Source organism: Saccostrea echinata, unplaced genomic scaffold, assembly GCF_033153115.1.
Source record: "Saccostrea echinata isolate AGI-Se365-2 ecotype Australia unplaced genomic scaffold, CSIRO_AGI_Sech_v1 ptg000002l, whole genome shotgun sequence".
In the NCBI taxonomy this organism is placed as follows: Eukaryota; Metazoa; Mollusca; class Bivalvia; order Ostreida; family Ostreidae; genus Saccostrea; species Saccostrea echinata.
In genome coordinates, this window is record NW_026889751.1 from 28,146,694 (window position 1) to 28,168,760 (window position 22,067).

The 22,067-nt window shown below is 34.7% G+C and overlaps 2 protein-coding genes across 2 annotated transcripts; one reads left to right on the forward strand and one right to left on the reverse strand.

Moving 5' to 3' along the window:
- Positions 1-1,603: 1,603 nt before the first annotated feature.
- On the reverse strand, positions 1,604-13,135 carry LOC133178223 (uncharacterized). The gene is made up of 3 exons (XM_061312970.1): positions 13,093-13,135; positions 10,997-12,703; positions 1,604-3,313 (listed from the first exon to the last, which is right to left on the reverse strand). The coding sequence occupies exons 2-3, from the start codon at positions 12,683-12,685 to the stop codon at positions 1,604-1,606; spliced, it is 3,399 nt and encodes a 1,132-aa protein (XP_061168954.1). The 5' UTR covers positions 12,686-12,703; positions 13,093-13,135.
- Positions 13,136-18,536: 5,401 nt separating this feature from the next.
- LOC133178224 (chymotrypsinogen A-like) lies at positions 18,537-20,994 on the forward strand. The gene is made up of 7 exons (XM_061312971.1): positions 18,537-18,545; positions 18,778-18,973; positions 19,191-19,386; positions 19,551-19,647; positions 19,732-19,903; positions 20,322-20,455; positions 20,773-20,994. Exons 1-7 carry the CDS (start codon positions 18,537-18,539, stop codon positions 20,935-20,937), a joined length of 969 nt encoding a protein of 322 aa, XP_061168955.1. The 3' UTR covers positions 20,938-20,994.
- Positions 20,995-22,067: the final 1,073 nt, after the last annotated feature.

The window sequence follows — 22,067 nt, forward strand, 5'->3', positions numbered from 1 at the left end:
GGTTTATATCTCTCAGTTGATTCGATGCGCAAGAGCATGCTCTACGTACGTACAATTTCTAAACGAGGTAAATTATTGACAAACAAGTTGATGAAACAAGAATATCAGCAGTCTCGTTTAAAATCATCATTTCGTAAGTTTTATGGTCGATACAATGACCTTGTCAGCAAATACAATTTATCATTGAGTCAAATTATGACTGACGTTTTTCATACTAATTGTTAGGCCATTATTTACACACTGAATTGTCGGCAGATTTTTCCGTTATTTCCCGATCATAATAAGGAGCACACGGCGGGTGTGACCGGTTGGCAGGGGATGCTCACTCCTCCATGGCACCTGATCCCACCTCTGATGTTTTGGAGGTCCGTGATTGCTCTGCTCCTATTTTGTAATGTTTAATGAACTTTTGAGCCTGAATACTGTTTATCTCCATATATTTCATTCTTAAAATTATAAATGCTTATCCAGCGGTTGTAAGGGGGGATAAATCTTTCATCAGATGTTCCATAAAAACTGCATTCTGTTGAATTATTTCAGAATCTGTCAAGATTTTGGAAAAGCACCGTACCACACTCACAGTCAACGGGATAAACATTTTATTAAACTGATGAAAATATTTCTCAAAACAAAAAAAAAAACTATATACATGTATGATTAAAATATCAGCTTCATATTGATGGCTATTTTTAAAGATTTTTAGATCAAAAAATATGCCTACAGCTTTAATCACATATTTGATCTCACGATTCTCAGATATAGTCCGATGATTCACGTTTGACATTTTTGGATGCCTGTTGCAGAAAGAGATCAACAGACTGGAATGGATCATCAGAGAAATTCTATGTCTACAGGCCTACGCTAGAGGATTTCTTTCATCCCTGATATTAATCTAAAGATATAAAATTTAAAATCAAATCTATCTAACTTGTTATCACGTTATATCAAGATTTCTAAAAATCATTTAATATGAGAGACACTTTAGGTAGCAACTGCACATGATACTTTGAAGTCAAGTTGCAAGTCCTTCAAATGGGTCAGCTGAAGGCTGCATATATACACCTGTACTAAGCACTTTTTTGATCATTGAGCAGTAAGGGATATTTATATATTTAGTTCACCATTACATGTATATAGAGAGGGGGACAGAGAGAGAAATGTTCTCTTAGGCTTTAGACATTTGAGCTCAGAATTAAGTTGCAAAACAAAATCCCTATTTCCCTTTGCTTGATCTGGTAATACATGTAAATATGCTCAAAAAAAGAATTAATCTGCCACTTTAAATGTATTTTAAATACAAAACTAAGTATCCAAATTGATAGATATAGATTGTAGATCACTCATATGTTGAACCGACTTTTTAAATGTTAAACATGGTTATACAAATTAGGCAAGTTCAACTCAGCACTAACAGGGTATTCCTTTAAACTCTTTAGTGATTACTTCATCAGATACACTTGTACATGTATGATATCATTAACATCACTAATCGTTTATGAAGCAATCTAATTTTATTTAAATCTTATTATTTATACAAGTGCATACATTGCACTAATACAGTTTCTTTAAGATTATTTTTATCGGGTTTATTTTGGTTATGATTTCACTGCAGATATTTGATTTTCTTCACTTCTCTGTTTTCATATTGAGCAGCAAACAGATTGTCATTTGTATCTGTACACAGTCCCATAGGTTCACTCAGTCCACAGTCTATGTAACAGAGGAACTGTCCATCCTGGTCTATGATGTGGACACAGTCATTGTAATCATCAGCTGTCAGGATGTGACTCTGACTGTCTGTGGTGATTCCTCGTGGACCGAATGGTTTGTTTTTTGGAGCAGGAGTATGTCCAGTGTACCTGAATCTCAGTTTCCCGGCCTGATTGACCACCACTACTGCTTTAGCTCCTTTGTCAGATGCACAGATATCCAGGTTCCTGTTCTCAGTTATAAATCTGTAACAATTACCAGATGAATAAAGAGGTTTACCTTTATCATCAAACTGAATGGTTTGTTTCTCTGTGGAGCCAGAGTAACGGACAACTTTTGTTTGTTTGTAATCATTACTGTACATGATAACCAGGAGGTCACCAGAGGAGGTATTACAGACACCAAGAGGTTCCCAGTTCTGTAGTCTGATCACCTCCTCTATCTTCTCATTCTTCAAAATGTTCACAGTTCTATTACCGTAATCAGTGTAAACTAGATCTCCACTTTTTGTCCCTGCTATGTCATTTGATGTTTTCCCTGACTTGGTTGTGATTGACTTGAGTAGTGATCCCTGATTGATGCTGTAGAGTTTCATGGTGTTGCCTTTTCCACTTGTCCAGATTTCTTCATCACTCAGACAGGCCACATTGATAAGGTATTCATACCCAGTGTCTATTGTGCTGACAGTTTCTGGTTCATCAAGCAGTTGTTTGACTGGAGGAGAGGATCCAGCTTCTGGTGATTTCTGTGTTGTCTTCATGCTGTAGCCATGTTTATCTGATGTTAAAGAACTTGATGCTATTAATGCTCCAAATATTTTACAAAGTTCTTCTCCTTCAATTCTTTCTGGAGTAAATTTAGGTAAAGAGGGCACAATTTTTTCTGGTAGATTTCTGTGTCTGTCTATTTTAGATGTAACATTGAATATTTTTGAAATGTCTTTAGAATCTAAAAAAACATCAAATGAACTGATTTCAGTCTTGATTTCAGAAATTCTATTGTTTATTTCATTCAGATGTTTCTGTAGAGTTTGTAACTGTGTGTTTTTCATCTCATCAACTTCAGCTTTAAGTTTCATGACATGTTTGTCAATTTCTCTGTGCCAGTCCTCTCCATGTTTAGTTATGGCTGTTGAGACGTCTCCGTATTCCTTTTCTAACTGACTCATTATGTTTTGTACATCAGAGGCAATGTCCTGGTAGGTGGGGTAAATTGTCTCATTTAGCTCAATTTGTTCTTTAATGATGTTTTCCTTTTTTTCATCAATAACTTTTATGACTTTTAATAATTTATGACCAATATGTTGATCAGAAGCGAGACAGGTGGCACACACTTGAATATCACATTGATTACAGTACATTTCACATCGTTCTTGAACATGAGATTGACATCCAGGATAAAGTAGTGTAGATTTTCGAAGCTTGAATGGGACAAGTTCATGTTTTTTGGATTCATCAGATAACATGTGTTCTCCAACACAGGCCTTACACAGGTTGACAAGACATGTATCACAATGCATCTGTACCACAGCAGTCTCACACAGGTCACATCGCATCACGTCCTGGGCACTGGTACGGGGGTCCATGACCAGAATAGGCCTATAGTATATATAGGGAAAAATTGGTATTTTTTAATTCTAAATATTCTTACGACACCTCAGTTTAATTAATCAAATCAAATGAATTGGGAAGATGTATTTGTACATAGAAACAAATAAGTGAAGGAAAATAACTGAGATTAACAGATTCTAGAAATTTCTGTCACATATAACTACCGGGTAGATTACAAGTTATGGTGGTTAAAAATATTTTTATCCATCAGCCATAGTCTTTAATCATATCCATGACCTTGAACACATGATTTTTAAAGGCTATACATTCATTAAAGACATTAATTCTTATCAAACTATATTTTGCTAGTTTGTCATGTATGAAATTTGCAAGTTATTAGCAAAGTTTATCAAATAAATCAGACCATAATTATTACCTTAATCATTAACTTGTCAGCAAAATACACCCTGTCTCTATGTACAGCGATCACATGATCCACGTACCTGTGTTATCAATCTACATGTATATCTGTCAGGTAATTTTTTTACTTCCTAGTTTGTGTGTACTATGGCTTTAAATTTAAATAAGATTTCATTTCTTTTTTAATCTGCTAAAACTATATAACAAATCAACAAATCCGTGATATTTTTGAAATTTTTATCACATGGTGACCAAGAGACCTTTGTTACTTTATACACTGGTACATCTATTTGTAATTGAGTTTAGAATTTAAAAAAAATAGATTAAAAAGTTAGTTTGATAAAGTGTGGCTTCTTTTTTCTTTTTACATTTATAGACTGATGCAATAAAAAATAGATTTCTTTAGTAACAATTTATCAATGTCTACGTCAGAAATATCAAAGTACTAGAATTGAATGTAGAACAGTTTAACAATATCAATTTAGTTATCTCTTGTATCGTTCTTTTAAAAGACTGACTTTTGATGATGTAATCAGTCCTTAGAATAAACACTTATGACGTTTATAGTTTATGGTGTTTTTTTTATTATAATACATTTGCGGGAAATTATACTATAAAATACAGCTGTTGTTTTGTAAATATTTTATCATTGTGCAAAAATATAGACACCCAAAGTTGGGAAATATTTGTTGAAATACCCTGTATTACTGACATTACATGGAATTTTTTCAAACGACAACTTCCAAGTTCCTTTTGAAATCTGTTTCTACCTTGAAATAGTATTCCGGGTCTTGGCTGGCCTTGAGAAAGTCTACATAAATATTACCGGTATGTTATACCTCTAATGACATCCTAGGTAAAATTTTAGAAGCAAATCCAACCCCACATACATGTAACTATAATACCATCCAAACTTCAATAGAGTATGCATCAAGGGATGTTTGCTAATAAACATGCTTGCATTTTCGCTTGCAAAATGTTGCATTTGAAATGCATGTTTTATGAGAAACTACTATTCGAGTCCTCCCGGACTCATGGCATGCAGTTATTTGTAGTGTAGAAGCTTTCATTAACCGATCGATTTTTGTATTCTTATCAAGCAGAATTAATTTAAAAAACTTCTATATTTGAGAAAAACTCACTGATTTGTCATGCAAGAGCATATTCTAAGAACTATCAATTTTTGAACCGAAGCCGGAGAGTGACAAATAAGTTCATGCTAAAGGGCATTTTGCAGTCGTTTTAAATAGAATCAAAATTCTAAAACTGATATTCCTTAAATATATATATTTTAATCTTAATTTATAGGTTGAAAATGATAATTTCATATTTTGTAAAAAAAAAAAAAATAAATAAATAAAAAAAATAAAATAAAAAATAAAAAAAATAAATAAATAAATAAAAATAAAATAAAATCTATCACAATCTCTTAACCATGTCGATGAAAAAGGTAATGATGATGAACAGTGACCGATTTCATATATCCTGTAAACAATATGAATTGTGAACAACCTACCCCTAAAAACCCAAGCGTTTGGATCAGATGCCTCGGAAAAGTAAGCATCCTCTGTCGGTCGGTCACACACGCCATGAGCTTTCTGTGTAGATCAGGTAAACGAAGTTTTCCGTTATTAAAATCAGTATAAAGACAATAGAAAAACAAATGGTATGAAACTTGTCGGTCAACATACTCTCCAACGATAGGTAATTTTTGCAAACAAGGCAATAAGAGATGAGAAACACTGACTTTAATCGATATAATGTGAACTATCTAAACAAGTTTTCATGTGTAAAATATACATGCAAGTTATGTCATTGCTAATCATGTAATTCGTAGGTCTATGATTTGTCAACTTTTGGAATATAAAATGTAATTTGTACTTTAAGTATTTGCCTACAACGTGAAAAGATTTTGCTTTGTGCGAGTGTTGTAGTTTATATTATATAGCACCACAGAGTACGATACATCAGGGTTCTCCACAAGGGGTTTTACCATGGCGGCCCGCCATGGTTAAATTTATGTGCGCCATGGTTAAACGAGCTGCGCCATGGTTAAAATCGGCGGCCGCCATGATTAAATTTTTATTGCATTTCAGTTTTGACACCTACTTTTTAATGACATGAGTAGTTAATTGTGTTTATACTACGACTGCCATGCACCTCGCATACCTCGAGAGAAAGCGGACTGTGCTAACAGACACAGTAGTTGATCGGCGACTATGCTGTAAAGCGTGACAATGGAGAGTCAATCAGCCGACGATAAGTGGTTAATTATCCTGTACACGTAATTTCGGGGAATTCCAACGTGTTCACTGTACGATAACAAATTTACAAAAGATGACATAACGAGCAGTAACAACATGATAATCGACAAGCAACCGATTCAAGTTTCTGTGTCCAGAAAAAAAAACCCTTTCAGCATTTCCTATTCTTTGTATTTAATCAATTTCTCATGCTTGGTTTTTAAGTATTAATTTTATTATCGTTCTGATAAAATGTACACAAGTGCCAATCGTCGTCTTAGTTTTAGAGTTACCTCCCGTTTTTATTAAACGTCGCGTGGTGCTATTTTTAGCACTTGGGCACGTGGAGAAGTAAACAATAAAGGAAACTCGGCAAAAATGCAATATGTAAAAAAAGAACGTTTAAAAACAGAATAGAGAAAGCAAAATTACAGTTATATCAAATAGACGCCCCTGGTTATATTAAGTTACTTAAATTACCATGCATGCCATCAGTTAAGTTTTCATAGACCATGTAGTTCAAAAAAAAAAAAAAACTCAGGACATTAACTGGTAGGATGTCGGTGTTCGTTCGTCTGTTCGTTTATATATCTGTTAATTTTTTTTCAAAATACTACCCATTCATCAGTTTAAGTCATATTTAAATAAACTGTTTCATACAACAGGCAACACCAATTCTGTATATATCAGTTTGAATAATGTTGCCATGGTTACTCTATCAAAATATTTTTTTGAAATTCCTTCAAAATGTTCCTAGAGTTTTTGGCCAATTTTGGTAAACAATTGTAAAGTGAGATACATAATCTCTTTTATTTTTATTTATATTTTTTAGCTTTAAAAAATATTGGTTATTTCAACATTTTGTGTTGCAGTGGTTAAGTTTTGTGAAACCAATCATTGATTAACAAAGGTTAGGAAGTCTAACACGCATTCGTGTTTTCGGTCACATTTTGCCTTCGCGCAGCTTCCTCCATGGTTAAATTTTCAAATGTGGAGAACCCTGTACATATTCATATTTAAATGTTTTACTAGGAAAAGACTTTGATGGCAAACTAACAACTAAACTTTTTGATAAATGTGATGATTTCAACTTTTCTATTGTCAACTTCCTTTCTTTATGTACAATTTAGCAAAATACCCTTATCACCTGCATATATGCGATTTATGTCTCCCAGTTGATTCGATTTGCAAGAGCTTGTTCTACGTATAATCAATTTCTAAAACGAGGCAGACTATTGACAAATAAGTTGATGATACAAGGATATCAAGAGTCTCGTTCAAAGTCAAAATTCGCAAATTTTATAGTCAATGCAATGACCTTGTTGGCAACTACAATCTATCGTTAGGTCGAGCCCCTTATTCAACCTGTGCTTGGATTTTGAGAATGTCCGTAATGCCCCTGTTAACCTTGGGTACACAGAAACTCAATTCGCCGTAATTGGAAGCATTCGAACCCCTCCCCCACCATTGAAAATTACAACAAAATGCAATTTGATAAATAAGAAGATATTTACACTAACATAAAAAAAAGTATCTTGTATCTTACGCCACGAATTACAAAAGATTCCTTTTATATCCAAATCTGTAAAAAAGGCATAAAAACACCGATCCTCGGAAATAACAAATATATTTGGACACCACTGCAGGCCAGTAAAGTAAATAATAATCCCATCGTGGTAAATGCCCACACAATGAGTGGAATCTTTTTGTTTCAATTTTCACACTTAATATTTGATAATAATTGCGTTTATTGCGGATTAAAATTTTGATATGATTGCCTTGTAGTTTTCACCTGTAATTTTTTTTTTTAACTTTACGATTTTTTAAGAAAGATATTTCTTTTTAATTTTTTTTCTTCAAATGATATCGACAAAAACGTTAAGTCTTCAAATATTATGTTAAAGTACATAATTTGTGGTAAATATTTCACTCAAAATTATGCACAAAACGCGTAATGTTGACCCTGATTACCAAAAGCCGGACTTCCTGTGTAATTCAACGTGTATAGGGATTTTGACATCTTGAGTATTGGGGGCTCTCCAGGTAAATAACACCAATACTACCAAGACCACTTCCCCTCCTCAGGTAACCATACGGTTAAAAAAAAAATTGGGTCTTTCATACGAATTAATAGGTCATTATTTTCATATTGATTTTTCCGTTCACCCGATCATGGTAAAGAGCAGACGGTAGGTGTGACCAGTCGACAGAGAAAGCTCACTCCTTCATGGCACCTGATCCATCTTCTATTTTCAGAGGTCTACTCTGCTCACAATTTGTATTGATTGAATGGACTTTGAGCCTGATTACCGTTGGCTATCTTCACATTTGACTTATACATGTAAATAGTGTCCATAATTAAAAGATATACTGTAAGCATTTTATTCTCTTTAGTTGAATATCTGGGTTTTTTTTAATTTTCCAAAGACAATACATTTTAATTTCTTTCTAACCGATAACAATAGAAATAATGAACTATTTTGAATGATTTAAGTATAACATAACATAACAAGTATTGTATAGCGGCCTTATTTACCTATGGGTTGTAATCGCTAGTCGGTTTTCCATTAATGTCGACGAAGAAAAGCGAGTCTCTTCCTTATATTTTTTTTCGGGCCTTTTCCCTCATACATTTATTTTAATATCAAACTACTTGAAGGATATAAAAAAACAAAATGCCTTTGTCTTTCGGCAAATTATCTTCTTTCACTGCACACTCCCGTGTGGTGTAATTCTTTCTGAAATCTCCAAGAACCTTTCTATATTTGATGTTAAATTCATTTAATTCCATGTCTCCTCATATTAGATATACTTGTTCTATTCCGGGTCGTATTCTTGAATACCTTGAAAGATACACAGTATTGCTGAAGGCTTTCAGGTTACTAGTAGCTATAAATAACACATTGAAGCGGGGTATGTCTCTTTAAAGGGAATTTTCTATCCTAAAAACAGAAAAGACGGGCTTAAGGGTACATACCACAAACAAAAATTCGATGAATGGATTGATGTATAATTTTTGACTGATTTTGAATGGAAATGACATAAATAATCAATCCCTAAAATATAAAGAAATTGTAAGTTGTCTTTGGTGCTTAGATAAGCAACTTTGTATTGTTTTCTATGTGATTCTATACAAAATTTTGCACATATTTTTGACATTGTAACAAAATCTTACAAAATTCTCCCCCTTTCTCCAGAAAATATCATTCAGTCTACCTATTTGAATAGTCGCCCGCGTGGCGCAGTGGTTAGAGTGTCTGCTCTAGAGTCGCGAAGTAAGGAGTTGATCCTTACGTCGCGGGTTTGAATTCCACTGCAGGACGTGGAGACCGGTCCTTCGGATGAGACCGTATAAAGCGAGGTCCCGTGTCGCAGTAGGTGCTGGCACGAAAAAGATCCCTCACTGCTCAATGGCCATAAGTGCCGAGTATAGGTCAGAATTGGTAGCCCTCCACCGGCAAGTGGTGGCGTCTCCATATGAGTGAAAAATTCTTGAGAGGGACGTTAAACAACAATCAACCAACCAACCTATTTGAATATTGATGTATGAGAAGTATTGCTGATTTCTGAAAAAAAAAAGTTTGTGTTATTTATCCTTAAAACAAGGAAAATGTTAAAAGGCCATACTATGATACTTTGATTTTTCAACTGTTACATACAAGTTATGTTTTGAGATTATGGATGTTGACCAACACAGGCTCTTAAAGCCGCCACGCGTTACAGAAAATAATTTTTAATCAACCCGTTTCTCCCTTAAGCTTAACTTTGCCAACAAAAGTAAAAGAAGTTCAGTATTGCATTCCACCATATAACATTTTCCTTCAGGAATTCCCCAACTGTTGCATCCAAGCTTTTCAATTATAAACAAACCTTACAGTGCCTCTGATATTGACCATCTTAAACAATATACTCTTAAGGTCAAGATCTAGTAAATGAATGGAGCCTACAATTTTGCAAAATGATGTTTTATTATCATTACCATTCCTAAAATGACACATGTGTTTGATAAATAAGGTGTATCAGTGAATGATTCTTTGGTCAATACAATAAAATACTGTGATTTAAACTGTTATTCTCAATTAAAAAAGATAAAGAAAATCATTTTTAACTTTGGGAATTCAGTAATCAAAAAGTGTCAGAAAACTTCGACAGTACAAGCAAAAACAAGTACTATAAGTGCGGGCCAGCCTAAATTATACAATTAAATTTAACAGGAAATACTATTATTTGAAAAAGCAGAGATGGTTGCAGCCCCACCCACCCCCCGCCCAATACTACACGTTCCTGCTTGTTTAAATCTCTTATACCTCTTCATTACCCAATTTAAAATTATAAGTAACGTTTCTCTAGTTCAACCATCCCTCTTTTACGAAAAAAAAACATCTACATCATTACTGGAATTTTTAAAGATACATTTCCAACTTAATTGTATAATTCACAACTTTTCGCAAATCAATCCTGTATATGAATAGATATTATCGTATTCCTATATAATCCTTATTCTTTTAATTCTTTATTATCAAAACACTTGCCACTTTTCAAACTTGTGTACAGATTTTAAAGAAGTTACATGTACGCCTAATCATGAGCAGGCGCAGATTTAAGCCAAAGTTTAGTCTCAACCTAAATCTCCGCCTTCAGTAAAACGCAAGTTAGTCCAATTTTTGGGATTAGTCCGGACTAAGTTTACGCCTGGTTGTAGACCTTTTCGAGAAACGGGTCCAGATGTTTTTATTTGTATACTTTTAATTGAATTTCAGGAAATTGTGTTTAAATTTAAATATATATGTGGTTTATACCGGTATATATCTTTTCTGCTCATCCTTACTACCGGTATAATCCAAGGTTCTCTATTAAACCCTTGACTACACATTATAGGTAACCATAAATTTTGACACTCAAAGGGTGTTCCTTTTAGAACTTAAATGCATTTGTTTGATATTTTTAACATCACTGGTCACTCATATAGCAATCGAATTTTCAAAGAAATAGATACATGTGTATTATCATTTATTTTTAAAGTACATGTATTTTTTTCAGAGAGTTCACTACTAATCACTAGTTCTGCTTTTACTGCAGATATCTGATTTTCTTCACTTGTCCTTCGTCATATTGAGAAACATATAGATAGTCATTTATGTCTGTACACAGTCCCCATGGATATCTCAGTCCACAATTGATATAACAGAGGAACTGTCCATCCTGGTCTATGATGTGGACACAGTCATTGCTTTTATCAGCTGTAAGAATGTGACTCTGACTGTCTGTGGTGATTCCTAGTGGACTGAACGGTTTATTCTTTGAAGCTGGAATATGCCCAGTGTACCTGAATCTCAGTTTCCCAGCCCGATTGACCACCACTACTGCTCCAGCTTCACAGTCAGACACACAGATATCCAGGTTCCTGCTCTCTGTTATATGCCTCGTAGAAGGACCGGACGAATATAGAGGTTTACCTTTATCATCAAACTGGATGGTTTGTTTCTCTGTGGAACCAGAGTAACGGACAATCTTTGATGGTTGCACGTCATCACTATCCATGACAACCAATAAATCTCCAGAGAATGTGCTGCAGACAACATGACGATTACATTTCGTTAATCTGATCATTTCTTCTATCTCCTTATTCTTCACAATGTTCACAGTTCTGTACCGCCAATCAGTATAAATTAGATCTCCACTTTTTGTCACTGCTATGTTAGCTGGTGTGTCCCCAGACTTGGTTGTGATTGACTTGAGTAGTGATCCCTGATTGATGCTGTAGAGTTTCATGGTGTTGTTATATTGTCCACTTGTCCAGATTTCTTCATCACTCAGACAGGCCACATTCCGAATGTTTGTATACTCAGTGTCTATGGTGATGACAATCTCTGGTTCATCCAACAGCTGTTTGACTGGAGGAGAGGATCCAGCTTCTGGTGAGTCCAGTGTTGTCTTCATGCTGTAGCCTTGCTTTTTTGAAGTGAGGGAACTTGATGATAAGGTTCCGAAAAATTTAGAAAGTTCGGCGCCTTGGATCCTTCCTGGAGTAAATTTAGGTAAAGAGATCAATATCTTTTCAGGAAGATTTCTGTGTCTATTTATATCTGATGTATAAGTGAATACTTTTGAAATGTCATTAGAATTTACAGCAACGTCGTTTGAATTGATTTCATCCTTGATTTCAGAAATGTTCTCGTTTATTTCATCCAGATGTTTCTGTAGTGTTTGTAACTGTGAGTTTTTCATCTCATCAACTTCAGCTTTAAGTTTCTTGACATGTTTGGTAATTTCTTGGTGACAGTTTTCTCCATGTTTTGTTATGGCTGTTGAGAGATCTCCATATTCCTTTTCTAACTGACTCATTCTGTTTTGTACATCAGAGGCAATGTCTTGGTAGGTTGGGTAAATTGTGTCATTTAACTCCGTTTGCTCTTTGTTGATCTTTTCTTTTTTCTTCTCAAGAACTTGTAAAATTTTTAATAATTTATGACCTAGATGTTGATCTGAAGCAAGGCAGGTGACACACACAGGAATGTCACATTGATTACAGTACATTTCACATCGTTCTTTGACATGAGATGAACATTCAGGGTAAAGAATGGTGGATTTTCTAAGAGTGAATCGAACAATTTCATGTTTTTGGAATTCATCAGATATCATGTGTTCTCCCACACAGGCCTTACACATATTGAAAAGGCATGTATCACAGTGCATCTCTACTACAGCAGTTTCGCACAAGTTACATCGCATCACGTCCTGGGCACTAGTACAGGGGTCCATGATCAATCCAGGCCTAGTCTAGTAAAACATACGGACATTTGTAAATTTTAGGTATTCTTGCCGACATAGCAGTTCAATATAAGTAGTTAAATCAAAAGACATCATGCAGAAAGAAAAAAATAACCTTAAAAGGATTCAAGAAATGCCTAGCACGAACAGAAAGGTTACACAACTGATAAAAACCTATTAAGTCCCCCTCTTCCTTCAACCACACCTTGGTTATCCCAGTGATTACATGATATTGAATTTAAATGTTACAAGATCAATAAAATGAATGCACAAAAGATGGAATTCATTTTAAAAATTACAATCAAAAACTATTATTTCAATATATCTTGTTTTCGCTGATATTTTAAAAAAAAATATACGAAGTAATAAGCAAAATTGAATCGAAACATAATTACTACCTGACTTCAATGGCGTGTGGATTGGCGGCCAAATTCAGCCTGCCTCTATACAGAGGGATCACGTGACCACTTACTGTTATTCACTTGACTTCCTGTGCTGAGTGTATCAGATACACGACTGGCCTCTGAATCACTTTATTATAGGAAAATTCCTATCTTGTACTCTACTTGAAAAGTATTTGATTTTCCTGTGTGTGTAACATTTCTTTTATTTTCACTGTTCTTAACTTTTACACAACTATTTTTATTTTCCTGTTGATAAATGATAAAACGGTATCCTCCATCATCGGAATACTAGTTAAACAAATCGATTTCCATGTAACTACACGTCTAGAGTCCAGACCAAACTTGTGTAGATGATGCATCTTGGGTTGACACTATCAGACATGCTTTGAATGTTGCGTTTGATATACATGTTCTGGTTGATTGATCAGGTGAAAGTTTATGGAGCAGGTCCATTTCAAGCCCTACCCTATCCAACCTTGTATATGGACGATGCTTCTGTCATTCTGTCTGTCTGTATTTCTTTTCTTTCCAGATGATAAATCAGAAAATACTCGAGCTTTTGCAATGAAATTTTATATAATAACTCTCTATGACGTCATGAAGACTTCTTGTAATACCGAGGTAAAAAAGTCAGTCACAAATTCATATATTTCATGAAATGGTAATACTTAAGTCTTAAAGTACTTAAGGTTTCTGAAATTTTATATAACTCCCTATGATTTGAATGAGATCCCTATTGATTTTGAGGTCTACAGGTCAAGGTTACAAATTCATATATTTTATAAAATTGTTTCCAGATGATAGTTAGTTCTCTTTGAGATTTTGAAATAGAACTAACTTATGAAAGACCTTATTCAGTTTGAGGTCAAAAAATTTAACGTCAATCACAAATTCATTTATGTTGCTTACTGGTAAACTTTATTTCCGGGTGACATTTCTGAAAGTACTGAAACTTTTGCAATGAAATTTAATATTACGAATCAATATGACTTGAAGAAGGCCCCTTTTGATTCTCACGAATGGATCTTTAGCTGGTGATTTTTATTTTTTAATCTAAAGCAGATCCCCGTTGATTCTTAGGTCAAAAGGTCAAGTACCAAATTCATAAATGTCATATTAGGAAATGATACACTCTACTGTTCAGATATCTCTGAAAGTACTCAGACAATTGATTTTGAGAGCTCATAATTCCTAAGCTCTTAGGTCAAGTCACAAATCTATATATGGCCTCAATATACAGTCTGTTGTAATGAAAACTGAAATAAAAACTTTGCCCCTTTGATTCTGATATGAAAGGACCAAATATCTAGGTCACAAACTTTATACCGTTACACATTGTCCCTGGATAATATCTCAATGGACACCTGTCCTTAAAATGGGGATATAAGTTTTGAACTGGCTTGTTTAAGATGCATGTACATGTATTTTTTAGTTACCCCACGGTAGGTGCGTTCTAATTCATTCTAAAGTTTCCCTATTTCATCGTCTCAAGCTATGGTCCGGAGTCCAGTCTTCTACCTGTGGCTGCTTGATCACATAAAGTATCGTATTCTTGAATAATCACGCTCCTAATATGTGACGTCATGCTATAAACCAATGGAAATAATTGTTAGAGACCAGGCAACATTTATCACCAGGATGGGACCGGTGCAAAAAAAATAATTAATTTAAAAAAAGTCTTGGTCCCACACCTTACAGAATGAAACAAGATGTGTTTGTGAAACACTGATGCCCCCGAATGGCAACTTATAGCGAAGGTTAAACTTTCTCGAATGCAAATCAAATATGTTGGTACCCAAAGTAAGGTCTTGTCTCGAGGAATATACCTGTTATTCTTCACATGTGCATTAATTGTGACAAGACCTTCCTTTAGATACCAACAATTATAGCCCATTGAACTTGGAGTTTGGCCTACTTTTAGAAAACTTTAACCTTGGCCATTACTTTTGAGCAGTTGGTGCTAGGGCTTTCATACTTCACAAATGTAGTCCTTGTGACAAGACCTTCCTTTGGATACCAACAACTTTGACCCTTTGATCTTGACCTTGGAGTTTGACCTACTTTTGAAAAGCTTTAACCTTGGCTATATCTTTTGAAGGGTTGGTGCTAGGGCTTTCATATTTCATATGTATATTTCTTGTGAGAAGCCTTTCCTTGGGCACCATTAATTTTGATCATTTGACCTTCATGTTTGACTTACTTTTGAAAACTTTAACCTTTTCCATATCTTTTCAATGGTTGCTGCTAGGACTTTTATATTTCACAGGTGTATTTCTCGGGACAAGACCTTACTTTGGGTACCAACAAATTTGATTTGCATTTGAGAAAGTTTAACCTTCGCTATAAGTTGCCATACAGGGGCATCAGTATTTTACGAACACATCTTGTTCTTTTTAGAACTAAATATATAGGAAATTTGAGTGTAATTCTGGATTACATTCAACTTGCAAATGCTTGAAATTTGGGTTAAATTTACATTTGGGATATTGGTACCCCAAAAAATAATCTTGTCAAAAGAAATCCAGATGTGAAATATGGAAGCCCTAGCACCTAACGTCCAGAAGTAATGGCTAAGGTTAAAGTTTTTCAAAAGTAGATCAAACTCCAAGGTCAAGGTAATGAGGTAAAAAAATGTTCGTACCCAATGAAAGGGCTTGTCACAAGAAATACACAGTCGTGTGAAATATGAAAGCCTTAGCACTAACCATTCAGAAGTAATAACCAAGATTAAAGTTTTCGCGGATAATCTGACATACTGATGAACAAACAGTCAGACAGACAGCCAAGAACTATATGTCCCTGAATCTCCGATTACGGGGGCATAAAAAAGGAGCGTAGATGTAGCATAAAATGCAAGTTATTTTGTATTAGTACGAATCCTTTTTCAGAATTAAAGGGTATCCCAATATATAGGTTGAGTGGAATGAATAGGGATACCATCACCCTCCTCCCACCGCACTCTTAGTCTTTCTTATTTTTGGTTCTCGGTTTCCTCTTCTCTTTTTTCTCCAGTCTCCTTTCTTTGGCTCTCTTTTTTTTTGTCTTTGTTAATCCAAACACATTAATGCAATGCTGATGAAACAAGCATCTACTCGTAGTATATAAACTTGCCGCGGGAACGATCCTTGACCACAATCATTATATAAGTAATCGTATTGTTCTATAATTAGATATATCTACAAATATTACCAGTTATTCTTGTTTGCCTATAGACAAACCCTTTCCCCAAATCTCATTGGAAGAGGATTCTAGTGGGCAGTTGGCGTTTTATGAGAGGGGATATGATAAGCATGAAAGTTTTCAAATCAAAAGCTCTGATAAATTTACTGTTTCCTATTGAAATAAACTGTTTTATCATGTTAATATGTAGGTTTTTATGGTGCATATTCCACGACTGAATTGCTTGGGAACTGATGTATCAAAAACAAACTCTTGGTGAAAATCGGGTGGAAGGTGCAATTACAGAAAAAACTTTGGATACAGAGTCTTACGTTCGTTTGTGATGTGTAAAAACCCATTGTTACAACGCCATATGTAATAACATCGCGAAATGTAATAAACCGGGATTATTGCATTTTGCGTAATTACATTTTGCGTCGATATCAACGCAGAATGTAATAACGTAAAATGTAACAACACACCTTTTAGGATTATTACATTTTGCATCGAGATCAAGGCAAAATGTAATAACACGATTTTTGGATTATTACATTTTGCGTTGTTACATTTGCGTCGAGATTAAGCAAAATACAAAAACGCAAAATGTAATAACACATTTTTGGTCAGTCAGATTGAGAATAATTTTCAATTGAGTAGTGGATGAAGAAAGTAAACGGAAGGAAAATAAAACAATATGCTTATTCTTACAATAGATCTGATTTCATCATATATTGATATCATTAGCCATTTAAAATCAGATGATATTCAAATCATAGGTGTTGCAAATTAGAAACGTGCGTGCACATGTGTGTGTGTGAGGGGGGGAGGGTTATTTCGTTTATCAGTGTATCGGTTTGCTTTTTCTTTTTGCATAGGCACATGCACGAAATTTAGAAAAGAAATCTATTTTTACTAGCAAGTGTAACTATAGCGGGAAGGGGGTTTCTTGACAATTAAGATATCACACTGTTTTACAAATCATGTGCATTGCAGACCAGGCAGACCAGCAAAACTAAAATTCCCCCTCTCTCTCTAATAATAAAATGGATTGTTTCTGCATGCGCATAAAAATACAAAGATCAACATGCGAAGTAAACCCTACCCCCCTTCTCCTCACCAGACACACACACACACACACACATGCACTTCTAATTTGCTAACCAATGTACACATGCATGTTGTACATGCATATCAAGAGCTTTTAATGGACCCATGGTCAATCTTTGGTAATTAAGAATGTCAGTGATGGATATATAGTACAGACTGATTTATAAACAGACATGTCATGTTAGAAATAGAGTTTAAAAATATATACGATTAGATTTAATAATGTCCGTTAAGGCCGTAATGTTTGTCTAATATTCTTATAGGTCTGTCTGTTTACTAAATCGAGTTTCCCCATTGTTATATGTTTAAATCAATTTTGTGATGTTTCGCATTGAAAACAATACCAAAAAAAAAAAAACAATTATATTTGTTTTATTACATTTTGTTTTATTACATTTTGCGTTGTCTTCGACGCAAAAAATAAAAAACGCAAAATCTAACAACCAAAAAGTGCATCATTACATTTTGCTTTAATCCGAACGCAAAAAGTAATAACGCAAAATGTAATTATCCAAAAATCGCGTTATTACATTTTGTGTTATTACATTTTGTGTTGATCTCGTCGCAAAATGTAATAACGGAAAATGTAATAATCCCAGTTTATTACATTTTGCGTTGTTATTACATTTCGCGTTGTAACAACCCATGTTTTCTAAAAAAAAAAAAAAAAAAATACAACTTAATCCTTTATTCATCTGCGCTTTCCTAAATAATTATTCTGGTGCGTATACACCAAAAACCAAGACACATGCAGTAAAAAAAAATCTTATCACAGTTTTTTTAAAATAAAGTTTGCTGATAAGCAAACAGTCAGAAATATATATATACAAACCACAGGTGAAAAGCAGACATAGTTCCTTTATTATAACTTTACTACAAGATCTAGAGGAAATAACAAAAACATCGAATTTTTAGCAAGAAAAAAAAATAAAATAAAGAGACTAGTATTTTTTTAAATGTATACTCCAGTTAACTAATCAGGGATCCACATTTCAATTAGTGTAAATAAATCTGGCGTCAATATAAATGACCATATATCAAAACAACGAAATTGTTTGTCACAACAAATTTAAGTACTCAGAGGTCGGGAAAATTCCAACAAGTATGGGATAAACAGTATTTGTTTGGCAATGGCGCGGAATTGAAGATAACCACAGCACTCCTGTAGAAAAATGTCTCCAGTAATATCTTACCATTTTTGTAGTGACAAGGACAGCCTTTCTTTGAAGAGGATCTGAGAATTAAGAAAGAGGTGGGTACTAGTATATCTCGTTTTGAAACCTCTGGTGATTCGACTGAACTTTAACACCATGGTTTGGTCTTTTCTTCTCGTTTTGGCATTTATAAATATGGAATCCATTGTCGGTAATGTTCAATTTTGACTTCAAAATTTGGTTTTAAAATTATATGTAGCAATCCTTTGACTGGAATCTTTGGTGTTTAGGAAAGCCTCATGCAAGAGTCGACACGTGCACAACAAGAGGTGGTTCGTGCATTCGGTCAAACATCCACTGTGATGGTTACATAGACCAATATGCTTTAGGATGTAGAAAGAATGTTTGCTGCAAACCAGCGCCATCTACTGTTAATCCTGAACCAGCACATCCAGGTTACCTACTTTTATCACATAACGACGTAACCTAAAATACAGTATGAAAAACTATATGATCAGTAATTAATTTTTCACAATGTGTCTTACGAGTTTTATGGATGTGTTCTAAACTGTTTTCAGTTATACATGTATATTTATGGAGTTTATAATGATTTTTCTTTAAGTTTGGATAGATACTAAGGTTATTATCTTTGTAACCTGTCTTATTTTAAAGGCACAGACAAGTGCGGACTAATAACACGGGTACAAACACGCCATTTAGATCCGCGCCTAAGAGTGGTGGGAGGTGACCCAGCTTTGGATGGTGAATGGCCCTGGCAAGTCAGTTTTCAGAATGACCGCGGCCATTTCTGTGGAGGGACGCTAGTGTCCGATCAATGGGTTGTTACCGCGGCTCACTGTCTCTATGGGTAAGCCAGAGGTGTTCGAAGGAAGCTTCATTTTATATAAGTTAATTAATAATCTAGAATGTTCCTTTATATTTCGAGATAGATATTAAAGCAGTTGATATTTTTGATGGCCAAATCTGTTTAAATTTTTGAGCAGATTATCTTTTAACTGAATTCATTGATAGACAATCCATTTCCGGTGTTTATTTGTTACTTGGCGAACATCACCAAGAATACACTTCGAACAACGAGCGGAATACAACGATCCAAAAAGTGCTTATAGTACGTTTGACAATCGGTAATAGATAGTAGTATTAGTAAACCCTGTATTTGAATATGATATACAAATTTTTCTTGAACTTCCAGCATCCCAACTACTCCCCTGAACATGGCCTCCCCAATGACATAGCTTTAGTCCAGCTCTCACAACCAGTAAATCTGGCCGGACATTACGTCAGAACAGCCTGTCTGCCTCAGAAAGATGACGTATTTACTGATACAGACCATTGTTACATCAGTGGCTGGGGTTATACTCAAGGTTAGAAATTAATTTTATTTTTAGATATTCAAGTTACAGCCGCTCATCGGAATAGTGAATAGATTAATGTTTGACATGGCCGTAGGAACGGGGGGGGGGGGAGCGTGCCCCCCAATAATTTTACCGATATGTAGAATATTATAGAAAACATAGCTATGATATGTTTGTGCCCCCTCAATCATAACGTCTGATGACCTTTTTTTATTTTTATTTTTTTTTTTTAGCTTGTCAAGAAATTTTGGTACATGATAGTGCCCCTCCAACTGAAAATGTATAGTTGTGCCCCCTCAAAGTGAAATTGCTTCCTACGGGCCTGTTTGATGTCGCCTTGATATCATTTGTACAAGAAAGAAAGATTTTATAATGGAGGGAGAAATCTTAGGTCTATTTTATAATTTTAATGTTTATTATGTTAAAGGAACTGGTGACAATGTTGTACTACGGCATCTTCGCATTCCTATAACTTCTACTTTGACGTGTAACTCCAGCTGGGACGGTGTCATAACCGACAAACAGCTCTGTATAGGAAGTGGGGACACAGGGGCATGCCGGGTAATAGAGAGAAAAAGAGATGGGGGAGAGAGAATAGATATTGCAACATATTATTTATTTAAACTCTTTCGATCGCATTGGTAAAGATTCGTCTGTCTGTCATTGAACGTCTGCTTTTACTTCTTAACGTATCCTGAAAGACAAGGTTTTTTAAAAAATAATTTCAATCGTTTTAATTTTTTTCCATTTTAATCACTATTTTTTTAGGGGGGGGGGGTATGACAACTGTGTTGTTGTTTAATTTGCTTTAAAGCAGTAGAGCTGCATTTCGGAGAAGACTCCTGATTGATGATTGTCAGCTTTGCTATAAATTTTAGGGAGATTCTGGAGGGCCGTTGGTGTGTAAACGTCATGATTCGTTTGTACTGGTGGGTGCGACGTCATGGGGATCATCCACTTGCTCCGAGTTGGGTAAACCAAACGTGTTCACGAAAATCACCGCTTATCTCCCCTGGTTACAGAATGAACTATCGGCACTATGAGTTCAAATTCAGATAAGGAATGTCTATTCAGATTAAATAAATTGCGCAACAAACAAATCCAACGATATTTTTCCTTGTATATTAAATAGTGTTTAAGTGTCAGAATGATAAATTGCATATACATGACATGTACACTAGATAAAATTGCTAACGTACCACCAAAGGAAATTAATATTTTACTTTTTAAAACTTGTTAATGATGTATTTGATATATAATTATATTACTTAAATAAAAAATGAGGCATTTAAATGTCTTTTACTGATAGATAACTACAATGTTTACTGAAGCGTAACCATTTCATAGAAAAAATTAAAATCGTGTCCATACTTTTTTGGAAGAATAAAATCTATTTTTTTTTCTTTGTGTTTGTGTTCTTTACATTTCTACTAATTAAAAACTCAGAAAAAAAGTTGCACAGTGTGCGGCGTTTGACCTTAGAAGAGCGTGCTAAAGCAGACTGTATGGTGGCTGCAGGGGGTTTCTATGAAGAAATTTGTAAAAAATAAAAACAATTTAAAGATTGTGAATTCCTTCAATGAGAAATTGTTTCAAATAGATTAACAAACATAAAAATGTTTACTATAGATAACCAGGGCATTAAGTAAGCAGCACACGATAATTTTAAAATTGTACCACAAAATTGGGTCAACCGGAAGTTGGGTGGATTTGGTATGGACACCAAGGCACTGAATGACTACTAGGCGATATGATAGTCAATACCTGTATGTTATTTGATTTTTAACAGGGAGACTGCTTCTGTGGCAACCTCACGGACCACCTTTGGTGATCACCAACTTCATATCTGGGCAAAAACGGTTCGCAGTGCACGTCGAAAAATTGGTTTTCGGGCAAGAAGGTCATTTAAAGGCCGAGGTTTTCAACCGGTCGGTTTTCCTCAGGTAAATTTGGAGTGGGGTGGAGCTAAATTGAAACGGCTGAGAAGCCCCGAGGGAACCAAGCTGGCTTGTGTATACCTACCTATATACACAGTATTACCTGAAAATGTTTTCCTAAGACATTGTTTTACTTCGCGTGTTGGTCAATCGAAATGTTGATCGTCAAATTTCTGAAATAAATCATGCTAATTTTTTTATGTAGACTGATTCCTTTAGTTCAATTCTTTTTTAAA